A 12,359-nucleotide genomic window follows, 5' to 3' on the forward strand; every position below is an offset into this window, starting at 1 on the left:
GAAGTGAATGTGAGGGAGCAGCTCTGCCCACGCTTCCAGCTGCACCCCAGGACTCCCCACCACGGAACAGGGAGAGACAGAGGTTCCCAGCCCTGTGGGAGGAGATGGGACACCTACACGAGGGAAAATCCATGGGAGCTGCCTCCCCGGACAGGGGTTCCTCTGCAGCAGGGGTACACACAGCTGCTAAGAGGTGGTTTCCCTTACACAGGGGTAAGAGGGCTTCAGGCTTGCAGGCACAATCAAGGGCAGAGCATACAGGCAGAGGCTTTGCTCCCTGAGCCCCTCCACACACTGCCCTGGGACCTGGCCTCCCCAGACAGGACCCACACACTTCCACCAGTGTTCACGTTTTAACTGGACGCCAACCAGTGAGGTGGGAAACATCCTTATTTCTGCAAAATGGTGAGAAGAAACCGACATGAACAGACCCGTTTCCAGTATAATAAAAAAAAGCATGCTGGTAAATATAAGCACAAAGCCTGCCCCTGCCTTGCTGAAATGAAACCCAGCAGAAATCCAAGGTTTATTGAGCCGTGCGGCTCTCTCTCATGTGAAGATGGGGCTGAAAGTGCCACCATGTGTCCAAGACCTGGGCAGCGACAGTCAGAGCTAGAGCAGGACTCTCATCCTGCTAGAGCAGGAGCTCACAGCCCCAGCTCACCCCATCCTCTGCCAGGATATGGCTCCTGGAGGGATCTCTGGTGGGAGACCATGCCCTGGGCACGGGGAGGCACTGCTGGGCAGCGCTGCCACCTGGGAACCAGGGAACATAAAGCACATCCAGGCTGGAAGGAGGCAACAGCAGCATCTCCCTGCCACCGTTTTGTGGGAGCTGGAGCCACGCCAGGGCCGGGGCTGGCTAGGCAAGCAGTGACGGCCGGCACTCGAGGTCCAGCACAAGGTGATGCACGTGGGGCGCGTAGGACTTCACTGCCTCGATGTGCAGGATGCTGGTGCGCCACGGCTGCTCATGCAGCTCTGCCAGCAGTCCCCGGATTCGTGCTGCCGTGGCTTCAGCCCACCTCTGCCACTCAGGTCTGATCCTGGCCCCCAGTGTCTCCTTCCCACCGTCCTCTGTTGGGTGCTGCGCCTCCCCATCAGAGCCGGCTCCCTCTGAAGACCCCCGCTCAGCCCGCAGGACCGAGGTCTGCGGCGCTGCTGGTGTGGGGAGAGTCTCCACATTGTGGTGGATGTGGAGAACCCCACCTGTGCCCTTCTTCAGGACGCGGCAGGCCACCGGCCAGCCTTCCTCCGAGCTGGGAATCAGCCCCAGATTCACCCGGTCCGCTACGTCCCGCAGCTCCAGCTGAAAAGAGCAGGGAGGTGAGGGGGGTGCCGCACAGGGCTGGGGGAACTAGGAACAGTTGGCAATGCTCACCTGCCTGCTGTCCCCGTGGTGGACACGGCAGCGGTCCTGCACACCGTTCAGCACCAAGTTCCTCCGCAGGGCCTCCACAGCATGGCTGTTCCACTCGCAGGCGTGGGCAAAGGCAGCTGCCGCATGAACCAGGTATGGCAGCGTGAAATAGCCAATGCCTGGGGGCAGGAGAGGTGGCAGCAGCTGAGGGGAGGGTCCAGCATCAACGAGGGTCCACACTCCTCCCTGGAGGCAGGGCAGGATGCGGATTACTGCCCTGGCTCTCTGCACCTGCTTTGCTCCGGGTTGAAACAAGCCCAGATGCTGGGAAAATGGAAATTCACCCCCTTTGCCTCCACAAGAGCAAAACCTGGCTTGAAAAATGTTTACAGAGGAGCTTATTTTACCTTCGGTCTTTGGCCACCAGCTCAAGACCTGCCCTGCCCCGCCTCCACTCTGTGTACAAGTGCCCAGACTACTATTTCTTTTAATCAACCGAGAGCAGTTTTGTGAGTGCCACATCCTTTCTGTGTGGCACAGACTGGAAGCACTAACTTCCCGAAGCACAGAACAGTGGCTCTCTTGACATGCAGACACCTGATGTGACCTCACTGCTCATCTCACAGCACAGGACACTTCAGTTAGCGCCAGCTTGTCATGAAAGCATATCAGCACAGGCTCAGGACATCTATGGGAGTTTTTCAGAAACAATATCAAGGGCAAATCTTTTCCATGCATCCAACTGATTCCCATGACCAGCACTAGGTACAGCGCAGTGCTCTGCAGAGCTTGAGTGCAAGGCCATCCTGAGTGTCCAAAGGCAGCGGGGACACAGGAGGGACAGCAGTGCCAGGTTAGCTGAAGGCTCACAGATGGGGCAGGAGCTCCAAGCCTGGGCATTTTTCCAGTCCAGGCATGACGTTTCACATCCACCTGGATGCTGTTGGTACCTGCATCACTGCTCTCCGCCTGCCTGCCTCCACAAGCCTGCCCTGCCAAATCCCTCTGCTGTCCCTGTTACCTGCGTAGAGATCCACCAGGACCTCTCCAGAGCAGGGAAGTGAGGCCACCCGCAGCTTCTCCGTGATGTTGCCCGGTGAGAACATGCACTTGGTCACGTCGAACATGTACCTGGGAGATATTGCCAGCCTGGTGAGGGCAGCCCCTTCCCTGCACCAGCTGCATCCTGCACCATGGCTCCTGCCACCTACCTGATCCCGTTGTCCACGTGCTCCACCCAGCCGTCCTGGCCCAGCAGCAGGGTGACACTGGGGGAACGCATCCCATCTGGCAATACCCGTCCTCGCCTGGCCAGCCGCCGAGCACCCAGAGCCGAGGCGACCGTCTCCCAGAGCACTGGACCTGCAAGACGCATGTCCTGGGAGCTTTGGAAAAGGCCGGGGCGGCCCCATGGGCAGGATCTGGGCAGGCAGACCCTGCTCTCCCTTACCCAGTTTCTCCCATGGTGCAGCCCTGAAGCTGTCCTCACGCAGCAGGACCAGATCCCCATGCCGCTGCCAGGCGCGGGGCACGTCACGCTCCAGCTCCTCTGACCAGCTCTCACCCAGCAGCCGCCGCAGCTCGTCCCGGAGCTTCTGGGCGGGTGTCTGCCGGCGGGCAGCCCTGGAGGGGATGGGGTCCTGTCAGAGGGATGCAGCACATGAGGCTGAGACCCCACCGCCCCATGGCGGGACTCAGTGAGGGGTGTCTCTCCCAACCTGGATCCAGACCAGCTCACAGGGCATCTCCTGGGGCAGCCGCAGCTGGGAGAGCTTCTCCTCCAGCACAGGCAGGGCCACACGGCCCCCCAGCACCTCCTGCAGCCGGTAGCACCCGTCCAGTAGCTGTTCCTCTTCCAAACGCTCCCTGCAAGGCCAAGGCATGGTCAGGCCCTCCCCAGCCCCGCAGGGAAGGGACCCGCTGGGTGTGAGGCCAGCCTTCCGAGCTCTCCTCCCCGCCATCCCTGCCCACACCCTGTCTGCACCCTGCCCGAGCAGCCGCAGGGCTCCCGTCCCCCCTCACAGGCTCACCTGAGGCGCTGGGCAAACTGCGGCTCCGTGGCCAGCGCAGGGACGGGGACACCCCTTGCCTCCATCCCCAGGATGGGGGGCTGTCACCCTCCAGCAGAGACGCAGCCGCCTGCTGGGGGGGCACAGAGTGTCAGGCTGGCAAGGGACAGGAGGGAGCTGGGGCGGACGGGGGTCCCTGGCACCGACATGCTGGGGGCATCGGAGCGATGGCTGTGCCCCGGGGTGGGGGGCTGGTTGCCCTGGCACTGTTGGGGGGTCACCGGGGATGGGGTGACCGGGAGGTGGGGTGCCCCGGGGGGCTGTCCCAGGGATTGGGGTACTCTGGTGGGTGGGGTGCCCCGGGGGATTGGGGTGGGGTACTCCTGGGTGGGGGCTGAGGATGGGGTGCTCCACGGAATGGGGTGCCCGGCGATCGGGTACCCCAGGGGATCGAGTGTCCGAAGGAATGGGGGAAGGAGGTGCCGGAGTGGCGGGGTGCCTGGGGGGGGCGGGTATTCTAGAGTTGGGGTACACTAGGGGAGGGGTGTCCGAGGGGATGGGGTGCCTGGGGGAACCGGGTACCCCAGGAGTGGGGCGCCCGTATGCGGGGGATGTGACACCCGGGGGACTGTGCCTCAGGGCCGGCGCCCGGGACTGCACACCTGCGGCCGCGGGACTGCCCCGGGATCGGCACCCCACGGCTGGCTGTCCCGGGAGGGACTCCCCAAGGAGCAGCGGTTCCGGCCGAGGGTCCCGGCCGCCCCCGTCCCCCTCCTACCGAGCGCGGCGCGCGCACTCCACCGCCGTGAGCCCGTGTTTCCCGCCGGAGCGCCTTCCTCGCTGCGCTACGCCGCCGCCATATTTGTTGAGGGCGCGGGCGGAAGCGGAAACGGGGGACGGTGTAGGGGTGAAGGACCGGAAGCCGCGGCGACGAGGGCGGTGCGGCGGTATGGCGGGGCTGTCGGTGCGGGACCCCGCCGTGGACCGCTCCCTGCGCTCCGTGTTCGGTGGGCGCCGTGGGGACGGGGACGGGGACGGGGACGGGGCGGGTTGGGCAGGGAGGGGTACGGCTGGCAGGACCTACGCCGTCGTTCAGGGCGGGTGTTGGCGCAGCCCACGGCCTCCGCGCTGACCGGTGGCCGCCGGCTCTCTCCCGCAGTGGGGAACATCCCGTACGAAGCCACAGAGGAGCAGCTGAAGGACATTTTCTCGGAGGTTGGCCCTGTGGTCAGCTTTAGGTAAGAATGACTGCCTGCCCTACCCCTCCCCCAGCCTCCCGGTTCCCCGGGACAGGGCGGGCGGACCGAGTCCTGAGCCCCGCGGGTGGCGTGGGGCTCTGCGGGGTCCTGGTGCCTTGCAGGGCCGGGGGCGGGGGCCGTGCTTTCATGAGGTAGAGCAGCTCAGGGCAGTACGTGTCTTCCCGGGCGTTTCTGAGGCTGTGGCGGGCATGCCCGCGGTGCAACACGGAGATCCGAGGGCGCCTGGAGTTGTGGAGCGTGGGTGTGGGCATGCTGCACCAGGTTGGAGCTGCTACCCTGCTGTGGTTGGAGCTGGGGCAAATCAGTCCTCAGGTCCTAATCAGGCTCCGTGCAGGGAGCCGGGAGCGCAGAGCGCTGCAGTCACAAGGGCTCTGCGTGGCCCTGTGATCGGCACTGGTGAGGCTGCACCTCGAATCTGGACCTCTCAGGGCAAGAAAGGACATAGAGGTGCCGGAGCATGTCCAGAGAAGGGTTACAGAGCTGGAAAGGGGTCTGGAGAGCAGGGCTTGTGAGGAGCAGCTGAGGGAGCTGGGGGTGTTTAGCCTGGAGAGGAGGAGGCTGAGGGAGAGCTTGTTGCTGCTCTCCACAGCTGCCTAAAAGGAGGTTGTAGTGAAGTGGGTGTTGGTCTCTTCTCCCAAGTTACTAGGGATAGAATGAGAGGAAATGGCCTTAAGCTGTGTCAGGGGAGGTTTAGATTGGATATTAGGAAATATTTCTTTACTGAGAGAGTGGTCAGGCACTGGAACAGGCTGCCCAGAGAGGTGGTAGAGTCACCATCCCTGGAGGTGTTAAAAAAAATGTGTAGACATGCACTTCAGGCATGGTTTAGGAGGCCTGGGGGTGTTGGGTTGACGGTTGGACTTGATGATCCTAGAGGTCTTTTCCAACCTTTATGATTTTATTATGTTTTCCTGGTTTGGCACCAGGCTTCAGGGAGCTCTCGGTTAAGGGCTTGGGAGCTCCAGGAGCAGTCAGTCTAGTCCTGTGACCCTAGGAGCTGCTGCCATTGGGTCATGGGGAGCACAGCGTTAGTGCTGGTGGCCTTCCTGGACACCAGAGCTCTGGGAACACCCATCAGCCTGGATCCAGGAAGCCTTTTGGCTCTGGATTAGGACTGACTGTTGCGCCCCGGTGTCTTCGCTCTGCTCTTCAGTGCTCCTTCGTGGTGTACCCTGATAACCCCCTCTCGAGTGCTGGGGAGCTGTGGGCACTGCGCGCTGCTCGATGCCTGCCCTGCCCTCAGCAGTGGTGGTTCTCGCCTCCTTGCTGTGCAGGCTGGTGTATGACAGGGAGACGGGAAAGCCAAAGGGCTATGGCTTCTGTGAGTACCAAGACCAGGAGACGGCCCTCAGTGCCATGCGGAACCTGAACGGGCGAGAGTTCAGCGGTCGGGCCCTGCGTGTCGACAACGCGGCCAGCGAGAAGAACAAGGAGGAGCTGAAGAGTAAGTCTGGATTTTGTGGTGGAGAGTGCACTGGTGTCGTGCTGGGCCTGGCGTTTGCAGTGTTACACAGCATGCCTCTTGTGTGAAGCTGGCGAGGTGGAGACCTCACGGAGCTGAGCTGCTCCAAGCGATGTAGCAAGTAGTTTTGCAGAGGGATGTGTGGGCTCAGCTCTGTGTTTTCTATCCCAGATGATCTCCCAGTTTTCACTGCCTCCCTTTCCCCATAATGGCATGGTGCTTCCGTTCTCATGAGCCCTTTAAAAACACCCAGTTCATGTTACCGTATGAGGTCATAAACTCTGTTGCAGGCTTAGGCACAGGTGCACCCATCATCGAGTCACCCTATGGGGACCCTGTCAATCCTGAAGATGCCCCCGAGTCCATCAGCCGGGCAGTAGCCAGCCTGCCACCCGAGCAGATGTTTGAGCTGATGAAGCAGATGAAGGTGAGTGAAGCAAAGGGCTGTACTTTCTGCATGGGCAGAGCTTCTACCACCGCTGCCTGTGCGCCTTGCCAGAGCTTTGATCTGTGTGTGTCTTCTCAGTTGTGTGTCCAGAACAGCCCCCAGGAAGCCAGGAACATGCTGCTCCAGAACCCCCAGCTGGCTTATGCCCTGCTGCAGGCCCAAGTGGTCATGAGGATCGTTGACCCAGAGATTGCACTGGTTTGTCCCTTGCTGCCTCATCTGGGGTTGGTAGGGTGTCGGTGTCGGTGGCAGCCTGTTGTGGAGGTAGGGTGGAAGAGAACTCCCTTCTTCTTCCACCCCTAGAAAATCCTGCATCGCCAGACCAGTGTTCCTCCTCTGATCCCAGGCAACCAGCAGCCAGTTCCAGGGCCGGGGCCTGGACCGGGACCAGGGCCTGGGCCAGGGCCAAACGCCCAGCTGAACCCGCAGAACACCCCCTCGTCCCAGCCACAGCCCATAGTAAGAGCCTACGCTGCGCAGGCACCCTGTGGAGGAGGGATGGGTGCTGCCAGCCCCAGCCCTCCCAGGTGGGGCATGCATGCCCAGGTGATGGGCTTCCCTGAGGTCTGGTTTCTCTCCTGGGTAGGGTGGGATGCACGTAAACGGCGCTCCTCCGCTGATGCAGCCACCCATGCAGGGAGGAGTGCCGGCCCCGGGACAGATGGCAGCCCCTGTGCAGGGCCCAGGCCCTGGCCCCATGGCTCCAGGAGGTGAGTGCGTGGGTTTTGGCCGAACGGTGTACTAGGCACATGGGTCCTGCAGACGGCCCCCCTCTGCCTCCCCCTTAACCGCAGGGCTTGGCCCTGTGGGAGCACGCGTAGTTCCATACTGTGCACCCTGGTTATGGCTGCCACCAGTGGTGGTTCAGAAAGTTGGTTTATGTCTGTGGGGAACTGACACCAAGAAAATAAACTTTTGGATGCTCCCCCAGGAGCCTGGAGGGGGGAGCTGTTTGGGGCCAGAGGAATCTGGGAATCTGGTAGTAGTGCCAGGATGGCTGGGGAGGGATCTGATCTCTCTCTGTTCCCTCTCAGGTGGGATGCAGCCACAGGTTGGGATGCCGGGAGGAGGGCCTGTCCCCTTGGAACGTGGACAAGGTAAAACAGACGTGGGTTAGTGCTGTGCGTTACCTGAGCCTTGCTCCAGCGGGGGCCCAGGCCACAGGTGCTGAGCAGTGCTGCACCGAGAGCCCCTGCCAGCTCCCTTCAGCCTCGCTGCCCTGGAGTGGGGGCAGCTCCTGCAGCGCTGGTCTGTGCTCGGGTTTGTTTACTTAGGCACAAGGCTGTGGTAGCAGCTCTCCTGCTTCTAGGGCCCCAGTACATGCACCGGTTTGCTGCCAGCTTGTCCTGCACCATGTTGTGCAGACGTGCCCTGGAAGCCGGGAGAGCTGCCAGTCTCTGCAGAGCCCCACCGAGCATGACATGCCTGTTGTTTTCTGTCTCTCTGAGCCCGTGTCTTTCCCTGTGCTTGAACAGGCGGGCAGAGCTTGCTCTTCTCTAGTCCCTGCCATGCTCCTTTGCTGCCTGGGTGCTGGCAAGCAGCTTGTGCTGCCGCCGTGTGCACCCGTGTCTCCCAGCACTCCCTGCGCTGTGCCCAGCAGAGGGAGCTGGGCCTTCGCTTTTGCTTGCGAGAGTGAGGCTTGGCTGGGAATTTCCTGGTGAGCGATTGCTTGGCTCTCCCTCCGCAGGCACGGTCTGTATGGCCCAGCCCCAGAGCCGTATTCCTTACGGTTCACATGTTGCGTGGTCACCCTGTCAAGTCATGCGCCGGGGTTAACACAACCAAGGCATTCTTCTTCTCCCAGTACTAAGGCACATAGGCGATACCTTTATTGCCTTGACTTGTATCATAGGCCTTGTTTGAGTAATGTTGTGAACTTGTTCTGAGATCCGCTGGCCTTAGGTATCTTAGGAGAAGCTGACTTTCATTTTCTTTGGGGTGGGCACCATCTTCCTGAAAGCAAACGGGCAGTTCTTGGCGCTTTCACTGGTACCTAGAAGTTTTGGAGAGCAGACAGAAAGCTGGCACTGGGGAGTGCCGTGGGAAGGTGCAGGCAGGGGCAGAAGCTGACTAGCTGTGCATTGTCGAGCGCAGCGTGGCCCCGTAGAATGCCGATTCTCTTGGTGGATCATCTTCCTGCTCCGCACGTTCACGCGGTGAGCGAGGGAAGGGCTGTGCCAAGCTGTCTGTCACACCTCTGGTGACAGAGGTGGCATTAACGGAAGAAGTTGATAAAGCCAGACCTACAGCAGGCAGCATCTTCTCCGTAGGTTTTCCGGGGGCCTTCAGGGAGCAGAGGCGATCCTGCAGGCAGCACTGTCCCCAAGGCTGAGTGCATGTGTGCATACACTATTTACGTGTCTGCTCTTCTCCTCTTTTCCTGCTGCTTGCCCAGGGAACCTGCAGCTCTCGCCCGTGGGACCTGCCAGGCCTGCGTCTATCGAACGCGTTCAAGGTATCCCGGCACCTGCTAGCTCCCTCCCGTGGAGCTCGTTGTGGAGTGTGCAGAGAGCAGCTTTCACCCTGCAGTGCTCAGGGCCGGGGACTGGCGTATCACTGTGTATAGCCTGGCAGGGTTAGGAGGAGGCAGGATTTCCTCTGGGACCTCAGGAGAGAACAGGCTAGTGCCAGGCACAGAGAGCCACCAGTGGAAAAGGAGAGCCTGCTTGGAGAGGGCCTTTGCCTAGGATCCAGCCCTCTTTGGCACCTCACTACCGGGAGCCTTCCAGGTCTTACTTTGCTCCTGGCCCCACATCGGCAGGGTGTCGATGTCTGTGCTCATAGGGATAGCCACGGGGGCATCCACACTTGGTTTGGCCACCTGGTGCCATAAGAAGCCTGAGGTAGAGCCAGAGAGGGAAAGAGAGGGATAAAATCAGCAGCCAGGGAAGGGGCTTTGGTGTGCTCCGGCCTTGCGTGTGGGGCTGCTGCCCTGGCGGTCAGCACGGCTCACCCGCCTGCACGCCAGGGAGCAGTGAGGCCGCCCCGCACCCCAGCCCCAAGAGCGCTGGGGAACAGTCTCAGCACGGCACTGGTCATGCAGATCCTCACGAGCTCTTGTGTGTCTTCCTGGCAGTGCCCATGCCAGACCCGAGGGCCCCTATGCAGCGTGGACCTCTACCTGCTAGTGGCCCGCCACCCCGAGGCCTTTTGGGAGATGCCCCGAATGACCCTCGCGGAGGGACCCTGCTCTCAGTCACTGGAGAAGTGGAGCCCAGGTGAGGGGAGAGGGAAGGAGAGGAGCTTTTGGCACTGTCCCCTGCCCAAGGGTGACTTCTCACCGAGGACAGGGATGGCACCAGCCTTCCGGGAGTCACTGCTGCCTGGTCGGAGGCCTGTGTGCTGCCGACTGCGGGGGCCAGCCCATTTCCTCGGGGACGGGGCATCCCCGGGGTGATGGCAGCAGCCCTGTGGCGTGGGACTGACAGCTCCCGTCCCTGTGCCAGCCTCGCCCTCCTCCCCTGCGGCCGGCTTCGGGGGCAATCCCAGCGCTCTGCCCAGACCGTGCCAAGCCAGTGTCTGATTCACACTCTCTCGCTTTTTCTCCTCCTCCTGCTTTGCTCTCCTCGTCTCTCTGCGTCAGAGGTTACCTTGGGCCGCCCCACCAGGGAGCCCCTATGCACCATATGCCTGGTCATGACAGCCGTGGCCCCCCCCATGAGATGAGGGGGGGACCCATGGGAGAACCCCGACCACTGATGGGAGAGCCGCGGGGGCCCTTGATGGATGCTCGAGGTGAGAGAGGGGGCATGAAATAGTGGGTGGCTTAAAGCGTACCGACGAGAAGTCAGAGTGGAGCCCACTGCCCCGATGCAAGGTGTAGGAAGGGGGTTTGGGCAGCGAAAGAGCTGACCCCAGGGCAGGGAGGACAGTCCCATGGGGCAAGGGACTTCCTCCAGGTGTGTCCCCTCTGCCCCCAGCTCTGCACCTTCGAGGCATTTGCTAGCCCCCAGACAAAGGAGGCAGCAGGCTCGCTCCCATGCTCCCTGCGGCACTGCTCCCCATAACAGCTCGCCTTGTCTTTCCCCTGCAGTCGGAAGAGATCCCCGAGGGCTGGAGCCGCGAGGGCTGGAGCCCCGGGTGATGGAGGCGCGAGCCCTGGAGGCACGAGGCCTGGAGCCACGGGTCCTAGAGCCACGAGTGCTGGAAGCCAGGGCCATGGAGGCCAGGGTCATGGAGTCCCGGGGCCTGGAGCCTCGAGGGCCTGGTCCCAACCCGCGTGGCCCCATGCCTGGTGGGATACAGGGTCCTGGGCCGCTTAACATGGGAGCCAGTGGCCCGCAGGGACCCCGCCAGGTATGTACGATCTTTGCTCAGCTGGTTGGGCACCAGTGGCATCCTGTAGATTGGGCCTGGGGGTGGGGTGTGATCGTGTCCTGCAGTGGCTGGAGAGGGGAGGGTGTCCCACAGAGCAGCGTCTCCAGGGAACACAAGGCATTGGCTTGCTGAGGGGTTTGGGGCAGTCGCATCTCCTCGGGCACTGCCCATCTGCTGGGGATGAGACAAGGCTCAAGCCTCTCTCCACATCTTCCTGATGTGCAGGAAGGAGTGCAGGAGTTGGAGGGAGAGGAGAGCACGTAAAATGCATGGTAGCCTGTCTCTCTTCATTCTTAGGCACCTTCAGGCTGGCTGTGGGGGCATCTGCACCTCTGTGTTACGTTCCTGGTTTTGTATGGCTGAGTCGAGACCCCTTGGTCCTTATCCGTTCTCTTGTGCCCACAGGTTCCTAACATGGCAGGGGCAGGCATGCAGGGAGGAGGCATTCCTGGGGCAGGGGTCCAAGGAGCTGGTCAGCCCGGAGGCTTTAGCCCTGGACAGAGCCAGGTCACGCCCCAGGACCATGAGAAGGTGAGAGGGCAAAGGGACAGGGTGAGACACCGGGAGCAGCGCTTCCTCCATGACTTACTGCAGCAGGGAGAGCCCCTTCCTGGCTCTGGGAACCTGTGGCTGTGCTGGCAGGGCATGTCTCTGATTCCCCCCTCTCCCCACAGGCAGCCCTGATCATGCAGGTGCTGCAGCTGACAGCAGACCAGATCGCCATGCTGCCCCCGGAGCAACGGCAGAGCATCCTTATTCTGAAGGAGCAAATCCAGAAGTCCACAGGGGCACCCTGACAGGTGATGTCCTTAACCAAGCCTTGGCCTGTGCCTGCTCCCCTTCACTGCATCAGAGAGGTGCTCAGGATGGGGCTTTACCTTGCTTTTCCTCTCCATGCCAGGGCTCATTTTCCTCCTCTTCCTTCTCACAGGCCTGGTAGGCACATGGTGGAGATGCCATCTGCCTGGACAGAGGCAACGCTCCATGGCAGCTGCTTCCTATTGCTGTCTAAGCTGATGCTGCTTTTTGGGAGCAGTTTCTCCTCCCCTCTAATGTTTTCCCCTCCAATTCATCCTTTATTTTTCCTGTGTGTATATTTTATGATGTTTGAAATAAAGCGGGAGGTGGGTTTGACTAAAGCCATGTCTCCAGCTGCCTTGTTTGGTCTCTTATGGGGGCTGGAGTGGGACTTCTGGGTTCTGGGAACAGTCTGGCCTGGCTCCAGGCTAGTCCAAACCACTTGACTTCCTCGCTTCTCCCCAGCACCAGGGCAAGATCTGCTCGTGGGACTTTGTGCTGTGCTGCTCACAGGGGCATGAGGGAAGGGCAAGACAGGGAGCTTGGTCTTCTGTCCCTGCCAACTGGGCAGGAAGGGCTCCGTATTGCATTGCTGTATCGCTTACTGCGCCGGCCTGCTCGGGGAGGGTGGTTTTCCCCTCTTCTCTACGTATGCTTGAGCAGAATTTGTTGCCTTTACATGAGCTGCGTTTGAAGTCAGCCTGTG

General features: G+C 61.3%; 2 protein-coding genes across 6 annotated transcripts; one reads left to right on the plus strand and one right to left on the minus strand.

Moving 5' to 3' along the window:
• Positions 1 to 428: 428 nt before the first annotated feature.
• Positions 429 to 4,234, minus strand: TRMT12 (tRNA methyltransferase 12 homolog). Of its 2 annotated transcripts, none has more exons than XM_064462910.1 (8): positions 4,148 to 4,234; positions 3,391 to 3,502; positions 3,079 to 3,226; positions 2,811 to 3,000; positions 2,572 to 2,722; positions 2,382 to 2,491; positions 1,382 to 1,539; positions 429 to 1,309 (listed from the first exon to the last, which is right to left on the minus strand). In XM_064462910.1, the coding sequence occupies exons 2-8, from the start codon at positions 3,453 to 3,455 to the stop codon at positions 863 to 865; spliced, it is 1,269 nt and encodes a 422-aa protein (XP_064318980.1). In that variant the 5' UTR covers positions 3,456 to 3,502; positions 4,148 to 4,234; the 3' UTR covers positions 429 to 862. The 2 variants fall into 2 exon arrangements, with proteins under 2 accessions (XP_064318980.1, XP_064318981.1); XM_064462911.1 differs by having other exon boundaries at positions 997 to 1,309; positions 1,382 to 1,564.
• A 31-nt stretch (positions 4,235 to 4,265) lies between these two features.
• CSTF2 (cleavage stimulation factor subunit 2) lies at positions 4,266 to 11,994 on the plus strand. 4 transcript variants are annotated; one of them, XM_064462913.1, is made up of 15 exons: positions 4,266 to 4,376; positions 4,529 to 4,607; positions 5,903 to 6,072; positions 6,381 to 6,517; positions 6,617 to 6,736; positions 6,842 to 6,997; positions 7,125 to 7,248; positions 7,573 to 7,635; positions 8,934 to 8,993; positions 9,615 to 9,756; positions 10,122 to 10,273; positions 10,572 to 10,834; positions 11,261 to 11,386; positions 11,530 to 11,655; positions 11,757 to 11,994. In XM_064462913.1, exons 1-14 carry the CDS (start codon positions 4,319 to 4,321, stop codon positions 11,650 to 11,652), a joined length of 1,773 nt encoding a protein of 590 aa, XP_064318983.1. In that variant the 5' UTR covers positions 4,266 to 4,318; the 3' UTR covers positions 11,653 to 11,655; positions 11,757 to 11,994. The 4 variants fall into 4 exon arrangements, with proteins under 4 accessions (XP_064318983.1, XP_064318982.1, XP_064318984.1 ...); XM_064462912.1 differs by having other exon boundaries at positions 11,787 to 11,994; XM_064462914.1 differs by lacking the exon at positions 8,934 to 8,993 and having other exon boundaries at positions 11,787 to 11,994.
• Positions 11,995 to 12,359: the final 365 nt, after the last annotated feature.

The sequence above is a fragment of the Phalacrocorax carbo genome, chromosome 11, assembly GCF_963921805.1.
Source record: "Phalacrocorax carbo chromosome 11, bPhaCar2.1, whole genome shotgun sequence".
Taxonomy (NCBI): Eukaryota; Metazoa; Chordata; class Aves; order Suliformes; family Phalacrocoracidae; genus Phalacrocorax; species Phalacrocorax carbo.

Coding starts and splice junctions, on each gene's coding strand:
- TRMT12 (XM_064462910.1), bottom strand. CDS start 3,455: ATGGAGGCAAGGGGTGTCCCCGTCCCTGCGCTGGCCACGGAGCCGCAG. Junction 1,540..2,381: donor CCTGGTGGATCTCTACGCAG/GTAACAGGGACA, acceptor TCCTGCCCCCAG/GCATTGGCTATTTCACGCTG. Junction 1,310..1,381: donor ACCACGGGGACAGCAGGCAG/GTGAGCATTGCC, acceptor TGCTCTTTTCAG/CTGGAGCTGCGGGACGTAGC.
- CSTF2 (XM_064462913.1), top strand. CDS start 4,319: ATGGCGGGGCTGTCGGTGCGGGACCCCGCCGTGGACCGCTCCCTGCGC. Junction 4,608..5,902: donor GGCCCTGTGGTCAGCTTTAG/GTAAGAATGACT, acceptor CTTGCTGTGCAG/GCTGGTGTATGACAGGGAGA. Junction 10,274..10,571: donor GCCCTTGATGGATGCTCGAG/GTGAGAGAGGGG, acceptor TTTCCCCTGCAG/TCGGAAGAGATCCCCGAGGG.